This window comes from Periplaneta americana, chromosome 1 (genome assembly GCF_040183065.1).
Source record: "Periplaneta americana isolate PAMFEO1 chromosome 1, P.americana_PAMFEO1_priV1, whole genome shotgun sequence".
NCBI lineage: Eukaryota > Metazoa > Arthropoda > Insecta > Blattodea > Blattidae > Periplaneta > Periplaneta americana.
In genome coordinates, this window is record NC_091117.1 from 51728280 (window position 1) to 51744953 (window position 16674).

At 35.5% G+C, this 16674-nt stretch overlaps 1 protein-coding gene across 1 annotated transcript; it reads right to left on the reverse strand.

Annotated features, from left to right (window-relative positions):
- Nucleotides 1-1657: 1657 nt before the first annotated feature.
- LOC138695244 (oocyte zinc finger protein XlCOF6.1-like) lies at nt 1658-15450 on the reverse strand. The gene is made up of 4 exons (XM_069819695.1): nt 15159-15450; nt 14122-14253; nt 13077-13201; nt 1658-9077 (listed from the first exon to the last, which is right to left on the reverse strand). Exons 1-4 carry the CDS (start codon nt 15279-15281, stop codon nt 8291-8293), a joined length of 1167 nt encoding a protein of 388 aa, XP_069675796.1. The 5' UTR covers nt 15282-15450; the 3' UTR covers nt 1658-8290.
- Nucleotides 15451-16674: the final 1224 nt, after the last annotated feature.

A 16674-nucleotide genomic window follows, 5' to 3' on the forward strand; every position in this document is an offset into this window, starting at 1 on the left:
CCTGGCGTGTTTAGAGGATTATTGGAATTTGTTGAAAAGTTAAATGAATCTCTCAAAAATAATTTTTTGAACTCAAAAGTGTTTACAGAAACTTCTTGATTGTATTCTAGAGATTGTCGTGATGAAATATCTGCTGAAATACAACAATCTACATTTTTGTCAGTTATGTCAGACGACATAACTTCTATATCAGGTCATATGCAGCAGGTTTTCCATTTGAAATTGGATGGTGCTGCGCATGAAAGATCGTGGATGTTCTTTAACTCAAATTCCACCAGTATCTACAATGCAGAAAATTCATTCCTTGAGGCAATCATGAAAGAAAAATAACTTCCTTCTATTACTCATCAAGAAGAAGAAATTTCTTTCATGAGGAAAAAAAAAAAAATCAAGTCGCAAAATCTTGTCTCTGCAAAAGAGGTGTGTGATATCATTTCTTGTCAGGTAAAATAAGCATTTGTCGGCAGCAAAATTGTTAAATTTTTCTTATTTGAAAGACAATATAAATGACATAAAATTTTCTGCAACTCAACTTGGTAAAATCATTGAAGCTTAGCCTTTCTTGTGTAAAGAATGTCTGAAAACTGAACTGTTTTGTGCGAGGCAAGAATTCCGTAATATTTCTGGACTTACAAAAATGTACGAAATCATGTTGGATACATGAATCGGCGATTCCTGTACAGAAGTATTCAGTCTCCTAAAAATAATTCTTACTACTCTGACTACTGCTCAGCTTGAGAGATGTTTTCCTACGCTGAGAAGAGTGAAGACTTTTCTAAGAAGTGCAATGGCACAAGACCGTCTTGTTACTTTGGCAATGTTAAGTGTAGAAAAAGTGATGAGTGAAAATATTGTTAATTTCAATGATAACGCGATTAATAAATTTTCTAGCTGCAGAGAAAGAAGGCTAGACTTCGTGTTCAAATAAAATTGTGAATCGAACAGAGAAATGTTATCTCCAATAAAATTAATAACACAAACCAATATAGTATTTTAAAATTAAGTTTTATAGTATAGTTTCAAAACTTTACTTATAAACAAACATAAATATCAACGACAACAGCAGCAGAAGAACCAAACAGAACGGAATAAGTGATTGAGTATGGCTTCAGCTTCAATACAGGTCAAATTTATTAATATAATTCAGTTTCCCTGTGGTACATAAGACATAATAATGCTGGATATTGAAAATGTTAGTACAGCCCTACCAAGCTAATATGAACATAAAATACAAGAATAAACAATGAAAAAAAAACAATGTAATTATATCGGAAATTAACATGATTTAGAAGTAATGCTAACATTAAATATAGAACACTGCACCTTCTCTTTGCTTTCGTGAATTAGTCGTCCATTTTTTATCTTTCATTTGATGTAGATTTTATCTAATTTTTTTGAACAGTCAAAATATACATCGAAGCAATGCATTATATCTTACACATACATTTTGTTACATTCTGATACCTGAGTAACAGTAATAGATTCACTCTCACCATCTTGTGCAAAAACTTCGTTTAAAATGCTGGGTGGTGCAAAGGCCATTTTACACTAAAGCTATCAGATGTTCCCGTTTCCCGGGGAGAGTCCCCAAATTCATACTTTTCTCCCCAGCTGAAATCTGTTCCTGGTATGTTCCTTTTTTTTTTTTTTATTCCTAAATTGTATAGTTTTCAAACACGATTTCATTTTATTAGACACATTAACAGTTATTTATATCACAGTTTATATCCTTCTTTTGTTAAGAGATTGTAATAAATGATTAATGACAGACAAATCTGTTAACAATTTTTTAACATTTTATTTTCCACTAGATGAGAAAAGATTGTTAACGTAGTTTTTCTACAATTTTAATGCATACATTGTATTGCTTCTTACTTATTTTCGATTTAAACAAAGAGTTTTAAAATTCGAAAACAGAATTGTTTACATTGGCAGTAGTGTTTTGGGTAGGTAGTCAATGGTAGCTACAAGGGTCATTTCATAAGTCATGGCAACTTTATTGTATCAGCCAATAAAGCTGCAGGAATAGAAATTCACTGTATGCAATTATTAAAGGTCATTGGAATATGCTTTGCAGTGCTAGTACCAAAATTGGATCTGGGTACAGAAGGCAATGGGTAAGAGAAATTGAAAGATGCGTAAATATAAATCATTGTTTTATTATGCACAAAAGGAAACATTACTCACAGCTAATACCAGTGAAAATAATTCCCCAGGTCTTCCACATATCTTTGTCAACGATGATGCAGGCATTAAATACCATCGGCTGTGTGTGATTCATCTATGACATCTCTCGTCGAAATGCTGTTAAGATGTCCTCCCTGTTTGCAAATCGCTTCCCACATAGTGCAATTGCTTCTCGTGGCTCAGAATGACACTGACGAGCATTTCTGCCACGAAAAACTGCAATTTTCACATATGACTGCTGTTCAACTTTATTTACATCCATCTTGGAGCACAGCCTCTAGCATACTAACTTTTGCGTGTGCTATTAAAGTAGCCACCAATGCACACAGACACAATCTGGTGGTGGCATTCCGTACAGTGTACAACAGGTTTTTAAAAGTATATACTGAACTAATATTTTCGATTATTCGGAAGATATAATATAGTTACCATAACTTATATAATGACCCTCATATTATGCACACTAAACTAGACAAGTATTGTATTTTGTGAATGTAATGTGAGAAATGTCGGATCAGAAAGATAAAAGACGTAAAATGTGTTGTGATACGTTGTTGAAATAATTTTTTTAAGCGTCAAACTAATGACCATATCACCGTCTGTTCACTGAGTCGAACTTCGTTTACCATTATCCGTGGTTTTCTCAGTTATGAACATGATGTGAACTTCACAGTGTTCCAGATAAAACAGTCCAAACTTTCCAAAGACATGTCAGGAATCTGCAACAAATCTTGCTGCCAGATATAGGAAAGGATTCACTCCATCAGAACAATATCTGTGATTTTGTGTCAGAACAGTTACACTTTTGCGTTTCAATCTTGTAGCAATTTAATTCAGTAATAATATTATAATAATAGGGCGTAATAATAGTAAGAATAACAATAGGAGTAGAAGTAACAATAACTGTAACAGTAATGTAATTATCATACTTTGGAGCTGAGAGGTGTCCCCGGATTTCAGGTAAAAAAACCTGGTGACCTTATTTTACATTACATTTATTTCCTGTCATAATTACTTAAATATTTTCAATTCTTTTTGTGTTCAAATTGTTTAACTTTCGCATTAAAACATAGTTCAACCAAATTCTTGAAGGAGATGAAATTCCAGAAGACTGGAAAATATCATATATTTCCACTATCCATAAAAAAGGGATAAGAAGGACCCCAACAACTACAGGGGAATAAGTGTCATGCCTTCCATTAGCAGGATTTTTAATAGTATCATCAAGAATAGATTAGAGGAAGAAATAGAAGGGAAGATATCGGAAGATCAGGCAGGCTTTACTACAGGAAGGAGTTGTATGGATAATATATTTAATTTGAGACAGATTAGTGAAAAAATGTATGTTAAAGGAAAGGAAACACATTTAGTATTCATTGACTTAGAGAAAGCATACGACTCGGTTCCTATAAAGCAGTTGTGGAAAGAAATAAAAGGTATTGGTGTTAGTTTACCCCTAATAGCGTTAATTCAGAGGCTATATAAAGACTGTCAAGCTGCTGTTAAGATAGGAAAAAGGTTATCAGCTGCCTTCTATACAACCAAAGGCTTGAGACAAGGCTGTAGCATATCCCCTACCTTGTTTAAAATATATATCCAGCAGATACTGAAGCAGTGGAATAATTCATGTCGAGGAATGGGAATTCCAGTTGGAAATGAGACAGTGCACTCGCTGCTATTTGCAGACGATCAGGTGATAATTGCGCAATGTTGAGAAGATGCAAAATTTATGGTAAGGAAACTCCTTGAAGCATTTGAAGCAGGGGGACTGAAAGTTAATATGAGTAAAACCGAATACCTGGTGATAGGTGGAGATGGACGAAATATAAAGTTGCCCCAAGGAATAATTAAAATAGTAAAGGAGTTTAAATATTTGGGGTCAGTTTTGCATGAGACTGGAAATTGTAAAGCGGATATAGATTATAGGATAATGCAGGGTAGAGGAGCAATAAAGATGTTGAATGGAGTGCTATGGAGCAGGACAATAACAATGCTAACAAAAAAGAGAATTCTTGAGGTTATAGTGGAAAGTATATTGACATATGGGGCTGAAGGTTGGAGTCTATCGGAAGGCCAAAAAAGTAAGATACAGGCAGTTGAAATGGACGGCATAAGGAGAGGTGCTAGAATATCCAGGCTGGAAAAGAGAAGAAACGAGGAAGTTAGAAGGATAATGAACATGGAAGAATCGGTGATTGCAAGAATTGAGAGTAGACAACTTCAGTGGTATGGTCATGTAAGGAGGATGGATGAGGGGAGATGGCCAAACGTGCTACTTCAGTGGTCTCCAGCTGGTAGAAAGAAACGAGGAAGGCCTAGAAATTCATGGAGGGCTGGAATATTGAGAATGATGAATGATAAGGGACTAAATGAGCAGGATTGGAATGACAGACGCAGATGGAAAATGGGAATAAAGGTAACCACTGAAAAGTGGAGAAGCCCTCAAAAGTAAAGTAAGTATTAAAACATAGTTGCATTTTGTGTGAAACACTCTTAACACGCATGAAGAGACTGCTCAGTATTCCTGTCCAAAAACTCGAAGGCATCCTTAATGTAAGCTTTCAGCTGTTCAAGAGTTTCTGGTTTCCTTCCATACACTGAGTCTTTCACCGTACCTCATAGGTAGAACTCCAATGGGATAAGATTGGGTGAACGAGGTGGTATTTCAATGGCTGAATGCCATGCTATCACTCTAAGGTTGAAAAATTCATTCAAGTACAAACATCGCTAGCAAAATATGGAGGAGCTCCACCGTACTGAAAGCAGACTTCATCAAAGTTGTCCACATGCATAATGAGTCCTAGTACCACATGGAAGCAGGGTGACCAAATTTTGAAAGAAAAAATCAGAACTTTTTTAGATGCGAGATATCAAACACAAATTTTACAAACTAAAATTCAGACAATTACAACTATAAATTTATATTGTGATTTTTTTTTTTACAATTGGTTATTTTACGATCCTTTATCAACTTCTATGGTTATCTAGCATCTGAATGAGATGAAGGTGATGTCAGCAAAATGAGTCCAGGGTTCATCACCGAAAGTTACTTAGCATTTGCTCGTAATGGATTGAGGAAAAACCCCGGAAAAAACCTCACTCAGGTAACTTGTCCCACCCAGGATTTGAACCCAAGCCCGCTGAAATTTTCTCATAATTTTAATGCTAATGCAACGAAAGCAATATAACTTACCATACCTTTAATCATGTATGTTGCATGTACTTCTCAGACCTATGTATCTGGATAATATTTCCTGTTGAGTTTATAACTAAGCATAGAAGTCAACACAGGAGAGATCAAAATGAGTTTTAAAAAATTGATGTTGCTTTAAATAAATTTAGGAAAGAACGGTTTTTTTTTCATTAGTCCAATAAATGTTCATAAGGCTGAAAACACCTCCCAGACTCGCATTGCTCCTTGGAAGAAGAAACAACAAAAACTCACCAAATCGATGACCCAGTTCAAAATGAAAACAACTCAAAGTTTAAAGTTTTGAGAAACCTGAATTTTAAAGCTTCATGTTGCTGTGAAAAATCCAATTAACACACTTTACTTTGAAACTTATAGTATATATAAAACATCATTAACAGAATTTGGAGTAATTTCAATGATCCTTTGATTTTTCACAGCAACATAAAGTTTTAAAGAGCAGGTTTCCCAAAACTTTAAATTTTTAGTTTTTTTCCCTTTCGAACTGGGTCATTGAAATTATAAAATGTCCAAACTAACAAAGGCTTCTTTGCACTTTTGTACAACACAATTATGTGTAAATGAGATGCCAAAATACTTTCAGTGTATCACCTTGCATTTTGCGGGAAAGTAAAACTCCTCCAAGGAAACCAGGACATGTTTCAACCTGTGCAAGGAAAGCAGGACATTTTCACATCCCAAAAACCTTTTGAGACACCAGGACAAAGTACCAAATACCGGAACTTTCTCAGTAAAACTGGGACATCTGGTCACCCTGAATGTAAGCAAAGAGTTAGTAACATTAACCACATTTCAACTGTCTGCTACACTGAGTGAGAGTCTCTCATTTCGTAATCAACCTGAAAAATTTCGATTATCTATAGGTTTGTTCCAGCAAGCAATTCAGAACACATTATGAACTAATACTGAATATTTTCCGACTCATGCACTATACTGTTTTCGCTGTAAGAAAAATCCTAATGTAAACATAAGCACGTTGCTGTCATACTCGTGATTGGCTCCCAGTCGAAACACTCACTTGCCGCAGGAAAATATAGTTCGTATTTGGAAACCACAATCTTGTATTATTTGAAAATAAGACATTGAATTCTAGTTGTTAAATACGATGAAACATTTAACTTTACTCATATGTAAAACGCTATGTAAAAGAAAAGCTACTTTTATATTTTATTATGTACTATGAATGCAGATGAATACCAACAGTAATACCGAGGTAGTCTGTTCTTGTAACAAGCTGGCGTCACTTGAGCTCGTAGTTGTTCACGTAAGCACGTGGTATTGAAGTATGGCTTCTGCTTCCTCAACTGTCCATTGTGAAGACATAATACTTAAAAATAATTTAATTATAGTAATTATACAATAAATGTTTCCTAAAAAAACGAATGCATAGTAGTGAGGTTGGGCCTACTTGACGAGTAACGGGAAATGTTTAACATGAAATAGAATGTACAACAGTAGACAGGAACACATACTGAGAATCTATGGCGCCAAACAGTGGCCAATGAAGCCTCACTTCAGTCACGTGCTATTATTTACATTAGGATTTTTCTTACAGCGAAAAGATTATAGTTGAGTACGTTCTCAGAACTATTTCGGGATTTTACATTGTTGGAAATTTCTTGAACTGTTCTTTCACGGCCTTCGGAGTTTCTTCTCATATTAAAATTATATTCATCTTCCTAACTTAATTCGTCATAAAAATATATTATCACCTTCCAAATCACACATGATTCACTATTTTTTTTATTTTAACCTGTCCAGTCTCTAAGCATTTTAGTCTCAACCTCAGATTAAGCCATAAGCACACGCATCAGCAGTTCAGAATTCCCAGTTCCTGCTCTTAATCGAGAACCATTTTCATTCATTCCGAATGAGTTCCAAAGCATATTGGAATATGAAATGGGAGTTCAGAATCAGTTCAAGTCTTATTGGAACACACAGTGAGCTACTGCGCATGAGCAGGCAGCTCAGAATCGATTCTGAACCATGTCGGAACAAACCTTATGATATTATCACTGCGCTTTCATGGTTAACATTTGGCAGGTCTTGGAGCGACCTCGTGCATAACATTCAGCAGGTCTTTGAAATTTAATTGTATTATTGTTTTCAATTTCTTATGTCGCCGCTCCAATCACTCGCCTCAATTTCAATACTGCAACCAATAAGCTGTTTCCATTATTAAATGACACCTACTTGTCTAATCCACGTGGACTAAAACCAAGGTTGCAATGTCTTGTGCTGAGGACGAACATTAAGGTATGTGATTAAAAATTATTATTAAAGAGTTATTGTTAAGAGTTAAGAATGTCAACATACTCATATATGAAATAATAATAATAATAATAATAATAATAATAATAATTATTATTATTATTATTATTATTATAATTATAATATTAATAATAATAGCCATTTAACAATATAACAAACTAGTGCTTATTCTTATCGAGGAAGTAGATGTGACGTGACGCTTAAAGTGAAACCTACAGAGCAACAATTGGTCGGCAAAATTATGTTTTAAAAGCACACCGCACGTTATTGTAAGATGCTGATATGTTAAGCATGAGGCTGTGGCGATAATACCAGCATAATTTGTTTTTTTGTTTTGTTACCAACCTGCAAAACTTCGATTATCTATGATACCAAAATTAAAGACCACTAGTTAATTAATGGCGCCAAACTACATACTACACTGTTTTCTTGATCCTACAACACTTCAATTTATTTTAAGAGTGTAAAGTGACTTCTGTGCTACCCTGTATGTTTCTTTTTTCACAAAAATAAAACTCTGAGAATGATGCATAGCAAATGTGTAAACCAGATAATCTATGTATGGATAATCAGAAGTTTGCTGTAATATGTATTTTAATAACTCAATATACACCATGTAAATCATGAGTTTTTCTGCTTCCCATGCACTCTTAAATGATAATTAAGATGTTCTTTTCTCACAAAGGCTTTGCCACATTCTTGACACACAAACGGGCGTTTTCCAGAATGAACCGTCATATGATCTTTCAGCCGATCCTTTCTCGCAAATGATTTACCACAGTCAGTGCACACATATGGTTTAGTCTGTGAATGTGTATAGATATGGGTTTTCAACTTGCAGTTCTTGGAGAACCTTTTCCCACAAATGGTACACAAAAAGGGTTTCTGTCCAGCATGAATCGCCAGGTGTTCTTTCAAGGTGTCGGAACGTCCGAAACTTTTTGAACAGAGTGTACAGTTAAACGCTTTCTCTCCTGTGTGGCAAACTAAATGAGCCTGTAGATGTGATGATCTGACAAACCTCTTGCCGCAATCAACGCACGAATATCTTCTCTCGCCATTGTGAGTCTTCATGTGGTTATAGAGTCCACTGCTTTGGGAAAAACATGATCCACATTCCTCACAAGAATACGGTTTCTCTCCAGAATGTACTTTCAAATGCATTTTCATGCTGTGTTTCAAACTGAATGTCTTTCCACATTCACTGCATGAGTACGGTCTATCTGAACTGTGTGTTACCATGTGTTGAGTCAGGGCCCTCTTCACGCGAAACATTTTACCACAAACATCACATACAAATTTCTTCCACGTCTTTACTTCCTTTTTTGCGTTACTATTTACTGTCTCTCTTTGCTCAGTATTTTGGCCTTTGTTGTGGTAGGGATAATCTCGAATGCAATCATCTGGCCTGAAAGGATGCATTTATTATTTTAAACATTTTCATCATAAACTCTTCTTACAATTTTTCTCTCCTTCAAAAACTATGCTTTATTACACATAAGCAGTTTTATTAGATCACAATATTTGTTGTTTGAAAGACATGCATGTAACTTGCAAATTAAAAAATAAATAGACAATGCATTAGCCCTCCATCTACCTTTTCATTATTTTACTCTGCATTCAGAAACCATTACTGTGTGAGAGAGAAGAGAATAAGAAAAACACACAAGGAAGATTCTGCACATGCATGAAACATTCCACTTCTTCTGCTAATACATGTCCTAGAAAAACAGTAGTTCTTTCTGAGAAGGAAAAGAAACTGTGCTTTAAAAGTGTTATTGTGCTTCCATTTCTAAAATATGTGTATGTAGTATTAACAGCTTGAGAGTAGTTTATTAAGTCGTATGTAACGTGTATAGTAGTCCAGAATTTCCAACCTCGAGTGGCTACTGTCATGGAAACTCCGTATGCAGAATTTCATGCACAATTCTCGGAACTTGGGTGATTGATCAAATGTATTATCGCAGCTTCAAAACAAGAAGTGCATTGTGGAATGGCGATTGTTATTACTAAGGCTAGGTACGGACTGGAAGGTCCGGGGTTCGATCCCAGATGGTGATAGGATTTTTTTCTCATTGCCAAACTTTCAGAACAGCCCCGAGGTTCACTCAGCTTCCTATAAAATTGAGTACTGGGTCTTTCCTGGGGGTAAAAGGCAGTCAGAGCATGGTGCCGACCACACCACCTCATTCTAGTGCCGAGGTCATGGAAAGCATGGGGCTCTACCTCCATGCCCCCCAAGTGCCTTCATGGCATGTTACGGGGATACCTTTACCTTTTTTAGGGCTATGAAAAGGGAGCAGTTAAAGCTAGTGATGGTACCGAGTATAGCTGCGGCAGGTGGAATGGGTTGAATTTCCCCTACAACTTGACATAAGCAGCAGTACAGACTGTACGCTGCTTACGTCAAGTTGTAGGGGAAATTCAACCCATTCCACCCGCCGCAGCTATACTCGGTACCATCACTAGCTTTAACTGCTCCTTTTCATAGCCCTAGTTATTACATTATTAGTGCATATTTTTGCTAAATATAGACCGAATTCACAGTTTTTATTTAAATTTGTAAGAAAATTTGTATAAATGTCCGAAGCAAGTCAATTTCAAAGAGATTTTGCTCTAAGTTCGATGTTGGACGAAAAACAAATGGAAGAAAGAATGTTTTAACAAAGAGAAAATGTACGAAATTGGAACAACATCAACAACATAATGTGCAGCGTCTCCTGAATCCGTGAATTACTAAAACTGTAACCATAAGGCCTACATAATGAGTCTGTGAACTGAGAATTAATATTTTTACTGACAAAGTGTGTCTACATTCATTGGAGAGTGTAAATCCCCAACGCAATCCTTACTGAAGTCTGAAAGTATCTCATAAGTGACATAAACGTCCATATGTAATGTTCTACATTCCATTAAACATTTTATTGAAGCTTGTCTACGAGCAGATGAACATTATTTGAAACATTTCGACAGGTCAGTTCAAAACGAAAACTCAAAATTTAAAGTTTCGAGAAAATGACATTTTAAAGTTTCATGTTGCTGTAAAAAATCCAATTACATCACTCTAATTTGAAACTTACAGTACGTTCTATATGAAAACCATTAACAGAATTTGGAGTAATTTCAATGATCCTTGGAATTTTCATAGCAACATGAAACTTTAAAATGCGGTTTTCTCAAAACTTTAAATTTTGAGCTGTTTCCTTTTTGAACTGGCCCCATCGATTGTTCTAATTTAAGATACAATTAAACACTATAAAACATAATTGCACTCTTAATCCCGTAGTTTTATCATAAGAACGAAGAGCAGTCTCTGTATGACTATATACTTCATGATTGAAGTGGGATCCAGTATGATGGGAAAACGGCTAGCATCAAGTCAGTCGCACTCAAGATTGGAAAGCCTGTATATTAGAGAGGTAATAGTAATTCAAGTCTGCAGTCTCAAAATTGTTACTGATGTTTTTACAGCCAAGTGATAATGTGACATTCATTCTGTTTCAGTACGTAACACGAGCACAAAGATAACATACCAAAGTCTAAATAATTAGTTTACGAAACATTGAGTTTCAGATTGTTCATACTACCAATCAACTGGCATCAAAATGCATTCTATAATTGACACATATTAAAAAAAATTAACATCTTTTATACTGTTAACGTCATCAAAAGTGAGGAAAAATGAGTCAAGATTAAATTTAGAGCACCTAAGTTACTAACAAACTAAGAGCTTTCAAATTTTACCGCAATATTAAAATGGTATGTAATGAATACAATATCTGTCCAATTAGAAGATATGATCATATCTACAAGAAACCTAAGAAATCGTGGAAATCGAGTTCCAATATAAAAACATGGTGGTTCTCAATGTACCTAGTTAAGAAGACATTTTTAGACACCATATACCAAAGAAAGCTGATGTATAGGACTTAAAAAATATTACTTAAAAATATCACAGCAATCGATCAGAAACACTAAAAGCACATCCAATTTCAGATCAATTAATGTCAGATATAGGTAACTGATTTCATCAGAAATAATTTTTACAATGTTCGCATCAGTGAACCAATTATCAATCCTAATATGCGAGTCTTCTGTGACTGTGAAAACAAAACAACATCCAATGGAAATCTTAAATTGAACTGGATGCATTTCAACATACCAAACTTGAAGGAGACATGCTTAAGAAAGTTTGTGAAGTAAAGGGGTACTGAATTGAAAGTGGGTAAAAGACTGGAGACATAGCAATGTAATCAACAGAAATGAAGTGCCTGTGAAATATTTTACGAAATTCTCGTTATGTTCAGAAAAATCCATAGTAACATTTCTGACAACACTTTACTCTCTCATTACTCTGCTTATAAATATCAGCGCTTAAAATAGTACACACAAATCGATATTTATATTCTCTACCAAACCCACCACGTTCTATTCTGCAACTGTGTAGGTTTGTGTAGGTCCTTAATCGGATTTTTTACTGGACACTGCCGTGTGAAACATATATTGGGCCTTAGTGATGTTCCAACTAGTAGAAAATGTGGGATGGAATCTAAGTTATCATCTCACATTTTGCTGGATTGTCCGGATTTTAACCACATCAGGTATTGTTATCTCTGAGAGCACATGCTGTCTCCCGAGGAATTTCAGAAAATTAAACCCAGTAGCAACGTAAAGCTGGTCACACATTGTGATCTTCTGGACTGATTTTCAGTTTATGCGGTGTACAATGGGCCATTTGTGCCTAAGTGCAATAGTAGCAATCTACAACCTTAATTTAGAAGAAGAAGAAGAAGAAGAAGAAGAAGAAGAAGAAGAAGGTAGAAGAAGAAGGTCCTTAGTTGGATAGACAGACAGAGACTGAGTCAATTTGTTGATTGCCATGTTTTCGGCAACAATTATGAAGTGTGCATTAAAAAAAATCCTTTATTCTAATATTTACTCTATATTTTATACAAGCAAGAGAAATTTGTATACGAGTATTATTCAGAATGAAATGTTGTTTAGTCAACTGTCCGAAGACAGGTCTGAATGTCATAAGTGATACCAATAAAAATTACTCATGAGGCAACTAGGCGAGGGGATGGAGTAGGGTGGCCAGTTCCTTTCCCCCTCTATTGCATATATCGCGGATTAGCTACATGTTACATTAATCAGACTTCATTTGTGCAATAATTCCTTGGATAATGGTACCACTCATCCTGTAATGTGGTGGGTCCCAATGTTAGGATGCCCGGGATATAAAATGGGGGATAAAAAAAGACTGGAAAGGACTCAGCCAATTTCTGTAAAAGGTAAATAAAATGTAACCTACACTACTAACATTAATTGTCAAACATGACTACTTCTTGTAACAAGCAATAAGGGTAACAATCACTACATATAAAAGAAGATTTAAATTGCATCTCACCGCTGACTGCTATCACTGCTCTCCACATCAACACCATGTTCTTCAACAGTGATCTCTGATTCATCAACTTCAACTTTCACTGCCTCGAAGTCACAATTTTCTTTCTTGTTGTCCAAGTGACAACTCTGCAATTAACAATATTTCTTTTCAGAAATGTAAAAGAAACTAACAATGTGACAGATTAGCAGTAAGGAAATAAATTTGGTGTACTGAACACAGCTGAGTATATTAATTTAGCATTTCAAAATGAAGGGGTGAGAATGAGGTAGTCCAAAACAAAAATGGTTTTTTGTGCGAGTTCACTTCATACTCATATGAGGAAGCTGCTAGTAAAATATAAAAATTACTCAACAAACGATGTAAGTATATGCCGAAGAAATTATGATACTGCACCTAATAGCATTGGACTCTAAATCTTCAATACGCTCTCCTATAAAATCTTGTCTGTGTGGCTTAGTACTACATCATTCTCACCCCTTCAAATGTAAACCCACCAAATTCCTCAACATCATTATCAGTACCCAGCAATGCTACCTGTGGCCTATTAGTCTAACCATGTTTTTAATTGGTTTATTTTATAACGTCTTATCAACTGCTATGGTTATCTAATATCTGAGTGAAATGAAGCTGATAATGCCAGTGAAATGAGTCCAGGGTTTGGTACCGAAAGTTATCCAACATTTGCTGTTAATGGTTGAGGGAAAACTCCGGAAAAAACCTCAGCCAAGAGCTTGTCCCAACCAGAATTTAAAACCCTGGCCCACTTGTTCCATGGTCAGACAAGTGAACTGTTATTCCACAGTGGTGGACTCCGACCATGTTCAGGTATGCCCGAGTAATGAACAATAATTACCCTATAAATTAATAAATATGGGATTAAGAAGTTTAACATAAAATGCTTTGATAACTGAAAACAACTAAACACTTTCAAAAGTTGACTTTATTTAGTTTGAAAATCTACCTAGTCGTGTCATATTACATTCGATTTGCATGTTCTTTACGGTTTAAAATTACAGCAATGAGAAGGAAGAATGTAGTGCCTTACCTCTCCTTTAAGGAGCAGTTGTCTGAGTTTAAAATCACTTGTCTCACATTGCAATTTAAAATTGTAGCTTAAATCAACTTGGCGAACACATTCGGTGCACACCTGATCTGGAAGTTCATCTCCAACACATAACTGTAATAAATACACACACAGTGTAGGTCCTTGGGTTAAACAAATTACTGTAATTATGTAGTGAAAGTAGGCTCATATTTAAGCCTTGATCTCACAGGCTCGGGTGCAGGGCGAAAAATTTGTAGCAGCAGCAAAATTTTGAGAAATGAAAGCCCCCCCCCCCCGAGCTGAAAATAAATTTTGATATTTTCCTACTTTACAGATGCCTGCTTTAGATATTAAGCTTAGTATAGGCCTATGTTAAATTGTTGTTAAATGGCTTTTTTTTTACACAATCTGACTGCTAAACGTCTAAGATTAGCATAAATTAGTTTTTGGGAGGGAGAGGGGCAAAATTATTTCGGGCACATGAGCATAGCACTCACTACATAATTCACAGTTGTGTGGAATTACAATATAATTGAATGCAAAATCCGAGTTTCTTATAGACCTAAGAACTACGGGCATAAATCTCTAGTGAAATTCTTTAGGCATATTTATTAGCAATTCTTCAGAAAAGCTACACCCAATAAGACACCATTTTCTTTGGCTTCCACTGGCTTTTGTAAGATGTATATAGTGATAATCACGTGTTTTAGTTTCAGGGTGCTAACAGTTAATATTCTAATTCTCTATAGTTATGAAATTGCAAACAATGCCCTCTCTCTGGTATTAATAATACTGCTAGATTTTAAAGCATTAGTAAATTGAAGAGTGTGACCCCAAAACGCGTTCAGTCCATTTTTATGAAACTACTGGGCTGGTTCTTTCATCCGCCGGTCTACAGACTGAGCGAGTTTTCAAGTGACATGCACCCATCACGTGTTATGAAACATTACCAATAACCCGTCAAATTAAATTTAAATTTAAAGATTAAATTTCCATATTCGGTTACAGTACTAAAGAATAACCTCTCACACACTAACCTTCACGCCTGGTGACAATGACATTATTCTAGCGGCGAGATTTTCATCGTGGAGGAAAATTGACAATAACTTTCCTGATTGTGTCATACAAAGGCGACATATTTTACTAAAGTTCACAGCCATATTTTTTCTACATTAACTGTTCAAAAAGAATCTCGCTAACTACTTCTATTTCGATATGAAGTAGTGTCTTCTTAACATAACCTAAACACGTTGGCATTTCTAATACACGTTGTCTCTACTCCCACTGTGGAAAAAAGGGGAGTGACAGCGTCGGCAGCAATCGCAATCGTGATTTATGAGAGATGGCAGCGCTACCAATGTGCTAGAACGAAATTATGCTAACACAACGTCAAAATTCTGCCACCACACTATTACTTAAGGAGGATTTACACCTTTCCGGCGTTTCTTTCCAAAGTTTAAAGACTTTTCCGAGTTACCCAAAAGAAACAAAGATTATTTGAAAATGTGCAAATGTCTGAGTAGGCATATAGGTATTATATTACTCTTTTGTTTCAACAACGAAGGGAGGGCGGGCATTATGAAATCCTTCTTCTGGTCCAATTTAATGTGATCCTCAATCAAGAGAGCTATATAGCCTTCTTGAGTTAAGTACCATACTGATCATACGTCATTAAGACTGTTGGCAGAGATATCTGCGTCAAATGTATAAAGAATATCCATAACCAGACTCATGTCAAAACTATTTCAAGCTTGCTTGTTTTCGTTTCATTGCACTGGCTACCAGTGCACCATACTGTCAAAATTTGATCTGGGTACTTTTTAACTCTCTCCTCATTCAACCGTATGTTTAGGTAAAGTGCAGACATGTTCATTTATTATCCCTCTCATTATTCATAAAGTGTGTTTTTGACAATAATTTACTAGCTATAAAGTTAATTTGTAATTGCCTTAATTTACTGTTATCGTTGTGATTATGTACAGATATTGATCTTCTGGAATTTGACTTAACAAAAACGTTAAAATTCGGACCCATTACTGAATAGGACGTCTATAATTCACACAATTTCAAATAGGAGAGCTTGTTTAAATTAGATGTGGTGAGCTTAGTGAGGGAAGAAGATAATGTGAGAAAGGTAGAGAAAAAGACAGAAGAAAGAGAAAAAGCAGGATGTGTGTGTGTGAGAGAGAGAGAGAGAGAGAGAGAGAGAGATGACATCCTTGTATACTCTTACTAAAAACTTTTAATCATTATCTTCCAATTTTCTCTGAAACTTTGTGCTTATGTGAAATGGCTGATCCTTGATATCAATGTTTTTTTACAAAATTTCTTCACCTCAGACCAAATCATGGTCTAATTTATTTTCACTGCGAAGATCTACAATAGCTGCTACAATCCACTTGGAAAAAAGTTCTTAAAATTTTGTAGGATAAGGGAGTGTGCGATGCAGCAAGAAAAAAATCCGGACACTGACTGGAGTCAGGTGCATGTTCCATAAATAAATAAACTTAGCTTTAGAAGCTCTTTTCTAGAGTGTTCGAGACAACTAGAAGT

Coding starts and splice junctions, on each gene's coding strand:
- LOC138695244 (XM_069819695.1), bottom strand. CDS start 15,281: ATGGCTGTGAACTTTAGTAAAATATGTCGCCTTTGTATGACACAATCA. Junction 14,254..15,158: donor CATTGTCACCAGGCGTGAAG/GTTAGTGTGTGA, acceptor TATTTATTACAG/TTATGTGTTGGAGATGAACT. Junction 9,078..13,076: donor AGCAGTGATAGCAGTCAGCG/GTGAGATGCAAT, acceptor GCATCCTTTCAG/GCCAGATGATTGCATTCGAG.